The sequence below is a fragment of the Chrysemys picta genome, chromosome 5, assembly GCF_011386835.1.
Source record: "Chrysemys picta bellii isolate R12L10 chromosome 5, ASM1138683v2, whole genome shotgun sequence".
NCBI lineage: Eukaryota > Metazoa > Chordata > Testudines > Emydidae > Chrysemys > Chrysemys picta.
In genome coordinates, this window is record NC_088795.1 from 32,476,943 (window position 1) to 32,493,315 (window position 16,373).

Genomic DNA, 16,373 nt, shown 5'->3' on the forward strand with positions numbered 1-16,373 from the left:
TTGTAAGAATTTCGTTTCACTGTCTTCCTGGTCATGGCCAATAATCAGATTTTCTGTTTTATTGCTCTTTACTCTCACTTCTAATCTTGTTTTTTTGGCACAGTTCAGTACACAGAATTTTCATTATGCTTTGAGGAGGTTGGAAATTATGAAGAAAGAATTACCAGAGCCTCCATTAGGAATCAAAGGGCTTGTTTATACTACCCGCCGGAACGGCGGGCAGCAATCGATCCAGCGGGGGTCGATCTATACTAGACGCAATAAATTGACCACTGAGTACTCTCCTGTAGACTCCGGTGCTCCACCAGAACGAGAAGTGCAAGTGGAGTCGACAGGAGAGCGTCAGCTGTCAATTTACCACAGTGAAGACACCGCGGTAAGTGGATCTAAGTACATCGACTTCAGCTATGCTATTCATGTACTTGAAGTTGCATATCTTAGATCGACCCCGCGCGGTAGTGTAGACCTAGGTTCATAGGTGATGCAATTTATGTATAATCAGGCAACCATTAGTCAGTAAAGCATGATGTGGCTAATCTTTCTTCTTCGGCTGTTATATCCAATGTCTCCAGAGACCTGTCTAATCTTAATTCAATATATAGTTATTTTTCATATCTATGGTAACTATTCTATCCATCCCCACCAACGGTATCAGTACTTTCCATTACTTTAATTCCATATAGAAATACAGGACTTGAAGATGTCATATGCTTCATTGGTTGGGTAATGGCAAGATTTCCTTTAAAAACTTAGAGGGGGGTGGTATTTTAATTGAAATGTAATAAGGTTATGCAGCCTTTTTAAAGTGATTTAAAAATACACTTTTGAATTTGTTAGCAAAATATTAGGTGGAATATTGTATAACTCCAGTGAAGGGGCTGGTAGCATAAAATGCTCCATTTCTGAATGAGTGAGTGGAGCTACACGTTTAATTTTAACAGATGTAATTCAGAAAATTAGTAATGAAAATCTTAGAGCAAATCAACAGAGGCTCAATTGTTTCCTTTTTGTCTTACTACCTTTACTTCATTGGGAATTTTTTTTTCTTTTGAGAGAATAATAGGGCCCCATGGATCTTGAATTGTCTTGCGCATCAGACATTGATATGTGTTGATAAAGAATAAATGTTCCTATGCTAGGAAACAACATACTAGCTATATTTCATAGACATGGAAAAGAACTTTTTTGCTTATTCCCTATTTTACATTTAGTAGTACCTTCTGTAAAAGCTATTTTAAAAAATATTCAGGATAAAATGGGAACACAAATTTTCACTCCTAATGCTGAGACCAGGATATGAGTTTAGAAGGACAGATTAGAAATGAAATATTTTGCTTTTTCAAGAAGGAAAATAAAGATGTCTTGCATATATGAAAATAGCAAGAGAAGCCGCTGGAAATATTGGAGTCTTTTCTGACTTCTCTATAGTTGCTTATATTCTTTATTTCAAGATTCAATGTTACAGATCATAAAATTTGAGCTGGAAATAAATTTGGACATAAAATGGACAAGAAAACAATTAAACTTGGAAAAATAGGAGCCTTAATTGAGGTGATTTGACATGATTATAACTATAATTTTAACATCTGACTGAACAGTGATAGTCTATGATTTGACATCTTTTATTAGATGAGAAATCTGTAGGATGGAAAAGGACCAGACATAAAGGGTCTGTCCATTTTTGTAAGTTAGCAGATGTTCTCCATAATAGTTTTTCTTCCAAAAGCTGTATGACTTCTTAAGTCTATTTAGTTAGTTGATGTTATTGCTATGTATTTTACCTGACAGAGATTGGAGCCACTACAGCTACAAACGTACATCAATTTCACACCCCTGAGCGATGTAGTTATAAATCCATCCCCTTAGTGATGTAGTTATACTAACCTAACACGGGTGTAGAGCTTCTCCTGTTGACATAGATACCGCATCTCACACGCGTGGATTAACTGATGCATTGTTTTCTCCCTAATCTGCAGACAGATCTAGGGCTTCTGCTCCTGTGCCAGTCAGTAATGGAGTGAAATTAATGAGATAGTCACCAGTTTCTTTGCTGTTAGTCTGATGTTAGACTAATGGAAAGCATCAAAAATCTTGTCAATTTCATGTTGGGCTACTGCACTTTGAGGAAGCTCTGAGCAGCAGAGCCAGATGCTGAGTTATGGGGATGAGGAATGGAGATTTGTTCACCCATCACAGCAGCCATGAATAGAGGGGGAAGGCCATACTATTGGGATCCCGTTTCTTCACAGCAGTGGGGAGTACCTGGGGGAAGAGAAGCATGAAGACCTGTACCTATTTCAGTAGCCAGGAGGCTCTGGGTATAGAGAAAAGACACAGCAGTTGTGGGGAGGCAGGGAGGGAGATGGAGTTTAGGTTTATCAGAGACCTACTAGACAAAGAGTATTATAAAGGATGGACCCTCAGGTGGAAATCTCCCTTCCTATTCCCATCATCTGTGGATAGTAAGGGATTCTGGATTTCTTGCCATGGCATTGCTTCGAATGTCTCAGGCTTGTAGTTGTCTTATATGCTCTGATTATTGTTTATGGTTTAATTATATATTGCAATATCTGACCAGTGGGATATTGATACATTTTATTATTTTAGTCATCTCATTTGTTTCAAAAGAATGTCTCTATTGATTTTCTTCCAATACACCTGTGCATGTTTTCTCTATTTTATGGACTTTTCGATTTACCAAAAGTGTTACTACTTTCCATTTTGCTTTGCCAGCAGTATCCAGACAATCTTTAAAGTGCTCTTTTCTGTATCTTACATTACCTACAAGTCTTTATTGCCAGGGATTAGCACTGCATTATATGTTAGTCTGCTGTTGATAATGAGCCAGTTGCAGCCTTGATCTGGAATTCAAATGTAAAAAGCAGGTGATGGACTAAAGTGTCATGTTTCTGCCAGAGCCATGTTGAGATGATTTAGGTTGTAATGCTTCAAATAAAATACGTGTTGAACTTTAAACAGCAGAGTGTTCATGTATGTCCAGGATTACCACAGGATTTTTAAAAACTTTAACTTTAGCGTAGGAGGAAGGTTACCAGCTCCGAAACAGCAAGATATGTTAGTGAAAATTGTTCAGTTTGTAATTACTGGATGGAAGCATGAAATGGGAGTAAAACCTAAAATGAGATACTGTAAGCAAAAGATGTAAAAGAGAACAAGAAAAAAAGTTTTTAATGTATATTAAAAGCAAGAAAATGGCAAAGGAGAAGTGTAGCTTCCATATTTCATCGGAAAAGAAAGCAGAGGACTGAAATCCTATAGACTTACATTGGTATAGCTACGTTGCTCAGGGTTATGGAAAATCCACACCTCGGAGTGACACAGTTATATTGACTGAGCTCCCGGTGTAGACAGCGCTATGTCGATGGGAGGGTTTCTCTTGTCGACATAGCTACCGCTTCTTAGGGAGGTGGAGTACATATGCCGATGGGAGAAGCTGTCCCATCAGTGTAGGTAACATCTTCACTAAGCACTTCAGCACTGTAGCAAGCTCTTATTTTGCTTTAGTAGTCACTAAAAGGAATAATAGCAACAGGAGGTTAAGTGTGATAGCAGTTAATGAGAAATGGGAGAGGTTACAAGGCAAAATTCAGGAAGGAAGAGGTTAACCGTTAACTTGGTCCGGAGAGGAAGGGTGTTTAAAGCAGGGGACTGGAAGTCGTCAGAGACAAAGACAGGAAGAGAAAGATCGGTATCCTGGAAAGCAGTAACTTTGAACAGGATGTAGGGGTCACAGTGGACAAGAAACTGAATAAAGAAGAACAGGAGTACTTGTGGCACCTTAGAGACTAACAAATTTATTAGAGCATAAGCTTTCGTGGACTACAGCCCACTTCTTCGGATGCATATAGAATGGAACATATATTGAGGAAATATATATACACACACATACAGAGAGCATAAACAGGTGGGAGTTGTCTTACCAACTCTGAGAGGCCAATTCATTAAGAGAAAAAAAAACTTTTGAAGTGATAATCAAGATAGCCCAGTACAGACAGTTTGATAAGAAGTGTGAGCATGCTTACAAGGGGAGATAGATTCAATGTTTGTAATGGCTCAGCCATTCCCAGTCCTTATTCAAACCGGAGTTGATTGTGTCTAGTTTGCATATCAATTCCAGCTCAGCAGTCTCTCGTTGGAGTCTGTTTTTGAAGTTTTTCTGTTGTAATATAGCCACCCGCAGGTCTGTCACTGAATGACCAGACAGGTTAAAGTGTTCTCCCACTGGTTTTTGAGTATTTTGATTCCTGATGTCAGATTTGTGTCCATTAATTCTTTTGCGTAGAGACTGTCCGGTTTGGCCAATGTACATGGCAGAGGGGCATTGCTGGCACATGATGGCATATATCACATTGGTAGATGTGCAGGTGAACGAGCCCCTGATGGTAACAGAACTCCACTAGCTGTCACCTTCAGCCCCCAACTAAAACCTCTCCAGCGCATCATCAGAGATCTACAACCTATCCTGAAAGATGATCCTTTACTCTCACAGATCTTGGGAGACAGACCTGTCCTCGCTTACAGACAACCCCCCAACCTAAAGCAAATACTCACCAGCAACCACACATCACTGAACAAAACCACTAACCCAGGAACCTATCCTTGTAACAAACCCCGATGCCAACTCTGTCCACATATCTATTCAAGTGACATCATCATAGGACCTAATCACATCAGCCATACCATCAGGGGCTCGTTCACCTGCACATCTACCAATGGGATATATGCCATCATGTGCCAGCAATGCCCCTCTGCCATGTACATTGGCCAAACCGGACAGTCTCTACGCAAAAGAATTAATGGACACAAATCTGACATCAGGAATCAAAATACTCAAAAACCAGTGGGAGAACACTTTAACCTGTCTGGTCATTCAGTGACAGACCTGCGGGTGGCTATATTACAACAGAAAAACTTCAAAAACAGACTCCAACGAGAGACTGCTGAGCTGGATTTGATATGCAAACTAGACACAATCAACTCCGGTTTGAATAAGGACTGGGAATGGCTGAGCCATTACAAACATTGAATCTATCTCCCCTTGTAAGCATGCTCACACTTCTTATCAAACTGTCTGTACTGGGCTATCTTGATTATCACTTCAAAAGTGTTTTTTTTCTCTTAATTAATTGGCCTCTCAGAGTTGGTAAGACAACTCCCACCTGTTTATGCTCTCTGTATGTGTGTATATATATCTCCTCAATATATGTTCCATTCTATATGCATCCGAAGAAGTGGGCTGTAGTCCACGAAAGCTTATGCTCTAATAAATTTGTTAGTCTCTAAGGTGCCACAAGTACTCCTGTTCTTCTTTTTGCGGATACAGACTAACACGGCTGCTACTCTGAGAAACTGAATGTGAGCTCCCAATACATTGCTGTGGTGAAAAGAGCTAGTATGCTTCTTAGACACGTAAACATGGAAGTAGTGAGGAGGAGTAGATGTACAGCATTGGTTAGACTGATGCTGAAATACTTCAATGGCTGGAGAAAATTCGTCACAGTGAGAGATTTAAAGAGCTCAATCTGTTTAGTATATGAAAATATTTGAGAGGTGACTTGATTACAGTGCGAAAATGCCTTCCTGGGGAGAAAATACTAAGTACTAAAGTGTTCTTTAAGGTAGCAGAGAAAAGCATAACTAGAACCAGTGGCTGGAAACTAAAGCTGTATATATTTAAATTTAGAAATAAGGCACAAATTTTTAACAGGGAGGGTGGTTAATCACTTGAACAAACTACTAAAGGAGGTGGTGGATTCTCCATCTCTTGCTGTCTTCAAATCAAGACTGGATGCTTTTCTAGAAGTTATGCTTTAGCCAAACATAAGTTGTTGGATTCAATGCTGGGGTAAGTGGGTGAAATAGTATGTTCTGTGATATACGGTATGTCTGAGAAAACAATTTAATAGTCTCTTCTGGGTTTAAATTCTATGAATCTACAGCCGCCTCATCTCATCCCAGCAGTAACCAGGAAGTTCTTAAGGATGGGGGAGAAATTTAAATATATCCCTCTTCCAGCAAGAGGGGATGGGAAGAAGGGAATTTTAAACTTATCAGAAACTATCCAACCAGAGGCCAACATAAAAGATGGAGCACCAAGCAGAGTCTCGACACAGCCCCCAATGTATAGATCCTAACATTCTTCCCCTTACTGCCCTCTGTAAATAGTAGTGGGGCAGAACTGAGCTTCTCACCAGGGCATTGCCCGCAGGCCTCACTAATAGAACCACTTTCCAACATTATATTGTATACAAAAAATAAGTACACACTCACATATATATCTGGCAAATATGTTTAGCCTCCCAATATGGCTAGTCAGTTTCTTGTACAGCAGTTTTTCAAAACCTGTCTTAAGCATCTTAAATGAGGCTATGTATGGACTGTTATTTTCAGTCTTTGGAAGTAGTTGGATATCTCAGGTATACACAACAAGCTCTTCTAAATTGTTAGCCCCATTCAATTCTGCAATTCCAAAGATGTAGGAAAGAGGAATAAAAGCTGCGGGGCCCTACCACCCTTGCTTCCATATCTCCCCTGACAAGACGGTTTGCACTAAGACTAAAAGAAGTGTTTAAATAACAAAACAGGCTGACTTGGGAAATATTGAGGAGGGAAAACAGCAACCTTTCACGTAACACATTATTAGTGAACACGGTTATTTATTAATACATTACACCTCCATAAAAACTGAATTTCAGCCAGCATGTTGTGCTACAATGGTAAACTTTTCCATACCTAGCAGTTTAAATTGTTTTCATGTCTCACTCAGTTTCTGCAAAGCATTATACCAAGTAGATGCTGTCTCAATGAAAGGATTATACAAATACAATTCAATCCAGGTGTTATCTATTTGGTCAGAGCTGCAGAATTATCTGTGTCATTAGCACCGGCTATACATGTAATTTCTATACATGTAGTATAGCACTGGCTATACATGTAATTTCTCACTTCCATAAAATTAGCAAAGATGTTGCTTCTGAATGAGTTCACTTTCTGTTTTTCCAGCATCATGGTGGTAGATCATATTTTCCAAATCATGTAGTTGATTCTCCCTTTCTTCTCTCCCTTGTTCTCCCTTTCATGTTCAATACTTGGATGGAAAACTTTCTAAAATGGCAATAATACAAATTTTATTTATAAAGTATCCTCCCAAATGAGGCACGCTGAATACTGTGCAGCATAACATTTTAAAATATAATAACCTAATTAAAACCATCACCTTAAAATTCAAATAAATAAGAAAGAGGGATATTGTAGAGGAACACTTTTGGAGGGATGGTAATATGTGACTGACTCCACATATTGGTCACACCAAAAAAGACTTGTAGAAACATATTTTAAAATGCTTTTTAAAAGTGGGGAGAAATTTATTAAGATCAATGACAAAAGGAAGAAAGTTCTATACCGTAGGGCTGACAGCAAAGCATAATTGCTTGCTGACCTGAGATGTAGTAGCAGTCACATAACAGCTTGTGTTATGAAGTAGTCACAGAATCCATAAAGGTGTGTCCTGTACAAATTGTGTAATGGAGGGAGTCGGGGGAGAGACATCAAAACTTTGGTACCATGTCTGGCCCATGGGGCTTTCAATTGAAAGAGCATGGCTGAAACCTTAAAATAAGGACATAACATAAGAGGGAGCCTCTTACGTTGTAGATGGACATGGGTGTTCAGGACTTCAATTTTCTCAGGGATATGGAAAAGGTCATTCTGGCCTATCCATCTGCCAGTATTCCTTCAGGGCCACTACTGAATTTGCAGGTTTGAAGAGGCAAGATATATAAAGTCTTACAAGAGTTGTATATCTTTCATCATCCAGTCGCCACTCCAGAGCAAGGCCAGAACCCAGGCTGGAAATTATCTTGAATGCCATTGGTGTAAAGGGCATCTGAACCTGTGAATAGTCATTGCTTCCTGAAAAGGAGAGGAAAGGGGCTGAAGCTGGGCAAAATTGGCATAACTATAGCATTAGGTTAGGCTTCTGTGTGTGGTAATCATTGACTTTCCCCCTCTAAACAAGGCACAGTGATAATGGCAGTACAGCCACACTACTTGCTAAAAGCAGCCGATAATGGTTATGTTCGGAATGACAGATAATGGGTTTCTGGGATCCAGATGACCATGGATATCATCTTCCAAACGCATGCTCAAACTCCCCAAGAGGGAGATCAACCCTTTTGACTGCAAAAGCCAAGGATGGCCAGACAGCCCTATATTTGATTTCCTATCCACGTAGAATATAACAAACTAGTCACAGTGATTAGCTGAAAAAAACATTGATTAGTAGATTGGGTAAATCTGAATTAATCTGATTGTGTGCTTCCCAAAGATTGTCTGGGCACTTCTTGCAGTGTCTCTGAATGAGGACAAGTAACATCTCCTGACTTAATTCATGCTAAGAATTCAAGTGCCATAAAGATAACAGCTGGTTTCTTCAGAGGAAACCAGAATGTGTGTGTTGCTTTCTCCAGTAACATTATTGGAAGTACTCATAGTTTAAAAAAAAAAAAGTTACTCATCTACTGTTTGTCCGGGGGTAAAGGGACAGGATAAGGATCTGTATTGGGGATTGGCTTTTAGAAGAAATATGCGTGCAGAAAAACATTCTTTCTCCGTCTCTCAGAGAGACGTTCATCAGTGTCCCAGTCTAATATACTGAGTCATGGTTTTACTAATGCACTTTGCCCCTGATTTTTTTTTTTTAGTGAAGAACAGTTTTGCACTAACTTGGGAGTTTGTCCCCCCAATTTACTCCTTTAAATAGAAGGTAAAGACAAATATTTTCTCCATCTTAAGTATTTGTCTTTTGTTTGCTGCTTTGTACTTTGTAATCAGATGAGGGCAAATATTGTCTGATCACTTTTGAAATGGATATTAGAAATTTGTTGTAAGTGCTATTGAAGTCTGTTTCTGAAGTTTTTTTGTTCAAATATGGCTACTTTTAAATCTGTTATAGAATGTCCAGGAAGATTGAAGTGTTGATTGTTTTCCTGTGTGAAAGACACTGGCTTGGGTAAATAACTCACTTAGAAAATTCCAGTGTTAATATTTTAAATATATTAAAAATTGTAAATAAAATAACCACCAAAACAGGTCAGGATCAAGACACAGATTAATCAGATGGGAGGGGCAGAGACTTGATATATTTCAGTGCAAAACATTTTTATTCAGTCTAAGACAAGTTTAATAATGTTTGTTGCTTACAGTTTCTAAAGAAAATCGTCTATGGTTCATTGTATAAAAATGTTTCTGAAATTTGGAGTTAGGTAATTTTTTCTGTGCAGAGAGCATGAGGGCTGATAAATCATATGAGTCCAAGAATAATTTTGAAACAGAGGTCATTCTTGATAACCTAGCATTTAATTTTTTTTAATGATAAACTCTCAATCTGTAAAAATATTTTTCTTCTACCCCATTTTATAGTATAACAGTTTGCAAGTTGATCAGTTGCTGCAGTCGAAAGTTTAGAGGGAGGTTGAAAATAGGACTTATATTGGATGTCTACGTGCAGCCTTAATTGTGGAGTCAAAACTGATGTTTCTATAATAACCTGTTTGTTTCCATTTAAATAAAAACAAGTGGGAAAAGTACATTTGCAAACAAAAGTTCTTCTTGTTCAACTAGCTAGCAAATTGGAAATTATTTGTCTTTGTGTTAAAGAAAATTGGATCTATGTCACAAGTGACTCTCTGGTGTGTTTTTGCATATATATCCCAATTAGATGAGAAGAATTTGAGGCGGGTGGAACTGTGAAAGGTGCCAACAATGCATAAAACATACTGATGATCTTGAAAAAATTATTGAGCCTGTAGACTTTGTGAGCATATTTGGTACAGTTTTCTTGGCATAAATTTCCGATTACAGAAGGCTTTTCTTTCCATTTCCTTCTCTCCAGGAGCTTTCCTGACATAACCTTGATTGAGCATGAATTGATGTTTTTACAGCTTTGTCTTTTAGTTCAGGACCCTCTTCTCAGAAGCACGCCTTGGCTGTTGGGTTTAGTTTCTATTCCAGAGTGTTTCTCCATTACAGTTTAGTGCATAGCTTTGTTGTGGCATCTTATTTCAGACTCAGAAGATAAGTGAGTGGATCATTCCAGCAATCTCAATTGGCTTAGACAGCAAGGGATTGCTAGTTCAGCAAGAATGTACTTCTTTGCACATAGCTGAACATAGTTCCTTTTAACAACAGCTGCTCTTGAGTTGAAGGCCATAAATTCATGTCCCTGCTCAGCTTACTGTAAAAAGGTTTGAAAACTTCTGGCTGAAATGGTCTTATAGCTGCTAGTATGGGAATCAACATAGACCGAGGGGAATGGCAGTGAACTGGGAGTCTGGTGAACTGGTTTATCCCTTGCTCTTCTATTAGCCTGCTGTCTGATCTCATGCAAGGGGACAGTGATATTAAACTTACTTTTGTCAAACATTTTGGGGTTCTCAGATGAAAAGTGCAAGAGGTAATGACTGTCCTCAAAAAAGTTGCTTTCTTTTTGACAGATATTACTAGTTCATGGCATTCATCCATCCTGTCCATCTCCAGTGGCTAAGGCGAGAATGTTTCCCTTTGTACATACATTTACGTATGCTCTGCCCAAACTACACGTAAAGGAAGCCTGTCAATTTGAAATCAGCTCAGTTTAAAAGAGTTAGTTCAAAGCACTTGCCTCCAAATGCCTTCTCTCACGCTCACTCTCACTCAAAACAGAAGAAACTTTTGATGTGCAATGGATGTAAAAGATGCTGATTTATTTTATACTATGCTGCTGTTTCCTCTGATTATGTATTCATGTTTTCCAGCAGATGTAGCTGTCCCGTAGTTAACAGACAAAGTGCTAATAATTCAGCTAAGATGGCCCACCTTCCGCAGAATAAATAATAAAATTCCTTAGGGCCCAATCCTGCAAACATTTGCTATTGGATATACTGCATAGTCCCTTTTGCAGCCAGGCAGTATGTGTTTACAGGATCAGATCTTTAGAAGTTAGTGGAGTGAAATTCTTGGTTTAGTTCTCCTTGGACTTACACACATGAAGACTTTTCATTAAGGCATCCATTGAATGTCTGTAATATTAATTTAATGGGGGGAAATGATATCAAATTGTAACAGTTTTTTGCAACTAACATTACAAACATTTAACAGATGTTTTGATGGTGTAATGTGTGCAGGAGTATTACAAAAATTAAAAGCAGACTCTTGAAAAGGTTGTTTTATATGTGTAATCTTTGTTGCAGTTTGGAATATTATTTTTTTTACTTCCTCTGTTTGCCTGTGAGGGAAGATTTGCCTGCCTTTTGCCATTGTCTTAATGATTAAAACTTTAATTGCATCTTCCCTCTTTTAGATATTCAGTTTTTATTGAAGGCTTTCAATTTTTATTTGGTTACTGTTTGATTTAATAGGTTACACTTAAGTGGTATGTTTCATGTGCAGGTGAACCATGATTAACCAAAAATCTGTGTTTCCCGTGGTTATAAGTGTGTTACTTGTCTATTGCAGCCCTTCTAAGTTTTACAGGAGTGGAGGTCCACTCTTCAGCCCTACTTCTACAAAATTTAGAAGTTTTGCAGGTCTGAAACCCATCTAAGGACAGGAACCAAGAAAACTGAGCCAAGCCTCTACTGCTAGGGATGCTGGCAGCTTCAGCCAGCTCTGGGTCAGCTGGAGTGGCCAGGCTGTGGAATCCCGGTTTATGCGGCATGTGATAGTGGAGTGGTAATATGTAGTTTGGATGGGCCACTTTAAGACATGTTCCTGATCAGTCACTTCTAGTCATTCTGAACATATCAACCAAAAAATTAAGACTGGAACAGAACAATTTAGAAGGACATTGCAAAGCTTAAATAGCATGTTTTTAAAGATAAATGTTCTAACATTACTAATAAAACCTGACATTTAAAAATATTCTTTGTTTTCATAATGGAATTTGTGTATTTCACTCAGTTTGGACAGTTTAAATAGGCCAGTCAATATCGCTTTTGTTTCTCATCCATTCCTTGTTTGGCTCATCAGTACTAGCAAAAGGTCAAATGTTTGTGTTGCAAACATTTTAAGGAGAAAAATTTAAAAATAAAAACAGATAATGAAAGTACCAATATCGGTTAATTTTCATTAAAACTGTTGTATTAACAGTTCCCCTCCTAAATAAAAACTACAAAGTCTTTCTGGCATAATAAATAATACAGAAAAATTTGAGTATCTGATCTCTGCCTTGCATATATCAGTTTCACTGAAAGAAAGTTTAAGTAACACACTATAGAAAAGAGGGGAGTGTTCTTTGTGTAGTAAAGAGACAGCTTGCTATCATTAATCGTCTTGTATTCAAACCAGTATAGTTCTGAAATGTCCATGCCACAACATAGCTTTTTATTTACACCCAATCCATATGAAAACAGGCATTTTGTTTTCAAACATCCTTATATCTATACTTAATCCACCACATTCACAAACAGATATGTTGCTTTTGTACAGTCACAGCTTCTGAATTCTGTTGTTTTTCTCTTCCTGCTGGAAACCAATAGTTTCCATCCCAAGAAACTGAAAAACTTTTATAAAAGTGTACAGGGAATCTGAATGAAAAAGAGAACATGTAAAATATCTCTGAAATACAAAATATTTCAGGATGGATTTTCTAAGGGGAGGAATTTTTTGTGGTTGCTTTTTGTTTGTTTTTGCCTGAGGACCATAGCAATCACTGATCCAAGAAGCACTGTAGTCAGTTTATATGTGGACATATTCATTTTTAGATAATGTACTTTTTAGGCAAAAACATTACAAAATTTGGATTTAATCCTGCAGATGACATTCTTACAAAAGACTGGTTTTGAAGCTGATGTATCCTTCCAAAAATATGAGATTGCAAATACCACTGTAGTATGCTGTTGAAGTGAAGTGTGACTACAAATGACTGACAAGGACCAGTTGCTGGCAGCCCACATTAGCAATCAGTGTGACTTAGAAACTAGTGTAGGTTCTCCATTCCCAAACTGAATAAATAATTTGTTCTTCATTAGGTAATGTAGAAGATCACTTTTTTTCCCTCTGTTTTGCTTTAAAATATTGAACTGGTTTAACATTTGAGAAATTGAATTTTACTTGGACAAGTTAGTGAAAAGGGGAAGCAGAGTGTTTAATTTTTTAATTATTTTACGAATGGGACAATAAAACTGCAAGTCATATATTTAAAATTGATTATTTTTTTTATAAGTGAGACTCATTGCTGCTCTTTAAAATGTTTATTGCCATTATTTTTGGACAGATGTTTTTGCTTTCAATTAAATTTCACACAGTTCTTAATAAACTGATTTTTATGTAGAAAAACATCCAAATTAGTTATTTTAGTATATAATGGAAGTGACATTGAGTCTTGATGTTGTACTTGTTCATTTTAGATGTGGTGTTCTACTGCTGCGTATTATTTGCTGCATGCTTTCATGAACTGATCATGGTTATTTTTAGCTCCTTGCATTTGGCTTACCACAGTGGTTAAGAACTACTTTTGCTTTTTACCTTGAATTATCAGCTTAATGTATTTTTCTTATTGACAGATTTTAGTTTGGGGAATTTAAAAAGTCAAGAAATTTGGAAATCTGTATTTGTGTTTAATATTTAAGAGTAAAAAATGCCAGCAACTGGTACCAAAAATTATAGTACACAGGATGACTCTTGTGATGAGATTTCAACTTGCTAGGAGTATTGTACGATCTAGTTGAAACATACACCTTTTGAATTAAGTGTAAAGACATCATTGTGTTACTGAAGCTATATTTAATGCTTTAATGACACTTCCTTTCTGCATCTCTAATTCAGCTCTTTATAGGTAAGTGGGGGTTGTCTTTGAAATGTTGCCTACCTGCTGGAAAGAATTTTTAAATGTTTTAAATATAAAATAGTTATCATTGAGAGCTCCTGCAGACCCAAAAGGAAACTTATACAGTTTTAGAGGGTTTAGAGAAGGTATTTTAACATTAATTATTCTGTAATCAAACTCTTGTTTGTGTAAGGTTTCATAGCTAAGTCAATTCTCTTTGATCACTTTAATTTTGTAGTTGTAGATTTGCAGATGATCACATTAAATGTCTCCCTGTTTAATTTCTGTAGAATAAGGTTATGAAAAACAAATATGTTTATTTTACAGTCTACTATAAAAATATGGACTATGTATATTCAAGAAACAGTGTATTTTAAAACAGAAATCGCACTATGTACATAATACAACAGAAAAACCCTTTCTGTATACATGAAAATACAGAAACAACTTCATTAAATTCAGAAACAACTTCAGTAAATAAAACTCTCTAGTTCTCATCTGTACTTATTCTGTAGGAGTGTGACCAATGGCTTCTCACAAGAAGAAACGATGGTTTGTATATAAAATTCACTTACTCCTTGTTTTCATTCTGTCAAGAACGAGAGAATTGGCTAGGGACTCCAACTTTTGATTTGGTTATACAAGTTTGATCCCAACTTTTTCATAGTTGTTTTCCCCCCATCTCTTGCCCAAGAAAAAACCCAGTGGGGTTTTCTTGAGATGTAATGAGACATGAAAGCTACATTTCCTGGACTATATTCAGCCCTGAGATGCTATTTCTATACTGGGCATCCAGAGGCAGCCACCACATCCCCAAAGTAGGCAACAGAGGAGAGGCTATGACAAGCCTGGCCAGAAGTACACTGGTTCAGCACATTTCCTGGGCAGTGGGTCTCCTACAAAAGCCCTAGCCATAGCTTAAAGTTGCCTTTCCACAGTAGGATCCCCAAACAGATGATAGCAGTGCAAACACTTTCTGCTCTCCTGTTGGAGTGAATCATACTGGAGCACAGTGACCTTGCAGGCGCAACTGGCTGCAGTGGATCCCCTTGCTTTTGAGGGTTAGATTTCTCAATGTTAAAATGTGTGTGTATATAATTAAGAGGTGTAGGACCTCTTAAAATCAGGAATACACACAGTTAGAAATGAATATGAGAAATAAATAGTAACCAAGATTTTCAAAAGTAATGTAGCCTCCTAAATTCTATTGACTTTCAATGAGATTTAGGGGGAATTTTTCAAAGGCATAAATCACTTCTAAAAATGGGATTTAGGCTCCTATGTTGTTTAGGCACTTCGGAATATTCTGAAATTCATATTTCATACTTCAGTGAGAACTATTGGAAGCTCACCACTTTGGAAAAATCAGCCTGCTTTTAGGCACCTGTATTTTTTAAAAATCCTTGACCCTCAATTTTACATGGCAGCCTTTTCTTCCCAAAGACTTATTTTATGTATGGAAACCAGCTTTAAAGGACCAAGAAATAAAGAAAAAAGTTTTAACTCTAAGGCCTGGTCCACACTAACCCCCCACTTCGAACTAAGGTACGCAACTTCAGCTACGTTAATAATGTAGCTGAAGTCAAAGTACCTTAGTTCGAACTTACCGCAGGTCCAGACGCGGCAGGCAGGCTCCCCCGTTGATGCCACGTGCTCCTCTCGCCGAGCTGGAGTACCGGCGTCGATGGCGAGCACTTCCGGGATCGATTTATCGTGTCTAGACATAACTTTGTACGTGTCTACGCCAGTGGTCACCAACTGGTCGATCACGATCTCTGGCGGAGCAGCAGGGCTTCCCCTGAGGCAGGCTCTCTGCTTGCCTCGGCTCCACACCACTCCAGGAAGTGTCCAGCGTGGCCCCGGGGGAGTGGAGGGGAAGGGGTCTTGTTGCATTGCTCCTGCCTGCAAGCACAGCCCCCGCAGCTCCCATTGGCCAGGAACAGGGAACTGTAGCCAATGGGATCTGAGCGGGCAGTGCCCCTGCCCCCCCTTCACAGGGGCGCGTTGGCCCCTTCCGGGAGCAGTGTAGGGCCGGGGCAGGCAGGAAGCCTGCCTTAACCTTGCTGTGCTGCCAGCCAGGAGCCGCCCACAGTAAGTGCTGCCCGCTGGGAGCCCACATCCCAACCCCAGCCCTGACCCCTCCGAGAGCTAGCACCCCATAACCCCTCCTGTACCCCCAAACCCCTGCCCCAGCCCAGAGCCCCTGGGGACGGGGGAGATGGAGTGAGTGGGGCAGGGCCTCGGGGAAGGTGCAGGGTAGATCCTGGGTTGCCCTTAACTTCAAAAAGTGATCTTGGGCATAAAAAGGTTGGAGACCACTGGTCTACACTAAAATATTGCTCCCACCAGTATAACTCGCCCACTACCCTGACTTAATAACTCCATCTCCACGAGAGGTGTAGTAAATAACAGTTCCTTATTTACTTTCTCCACACAAGTCGATGTAGTTAGTTGGATGCAGTGTCAGTGTAGATGCTGTGTTGCTTACACTCACTGTAACTGTCTTTCAGAAACTCCCATAATGCCCCACACGGGCAGTTAAATCAGT

The 16,373-nt window shown here is 38.7% G+C and overlaps 1 protein-coding gene and 1 long non-coding RNA gene across 6 annotated transcripts in view; one reads left to right on the forward strand and one right to left on the reverse strand.

Moving 5' to 3' along the window:
- The window catches only part of AIMP1 (aminoacyl tRNA synthetase complex interacting multifunctional protein 1), a 59,337-nt gene that overhangs the window by 3,219 nt on the left and 39,745 nt on the right, over positions 1-16,373 (forward strand). The window contains exon 1 of one of the 5 annotated variants that reach the window (XM_065597667.1): positions 945-5,866. The exons of 3 other annotated variants lie outside the window; for them this stretch is intronic. In XM_065597667.1, coding sequence (XP_065453739.1) covers positions 5,859-5,866 — 8 coding nt within the window. In that variant the 5' untranslated portion in view covers positions 945-5,858. Of the gene's footprint in view, positions 1-944; positions 5,867-13,008; positions 13,029-16,373 lie in introns of those variants that run through there. One more of the 5 variants, XM_005287895.5, reaches the window with a different exon arrangement.
- On the reverse strand, positions 5,863-15,686 carry LOC135983916 (uncharacterized). The gene is made up of 3 exons (XR_010601767.1): positions 15,433-15,686; positions 7,811-7,932; positions 5,863-7,125 (listed from the first exon to the last, which is right to left on the reverse strand). It is a non-coding gene; the product is annotated as an uncharacterized LOC135983916 (long non-coding RNA).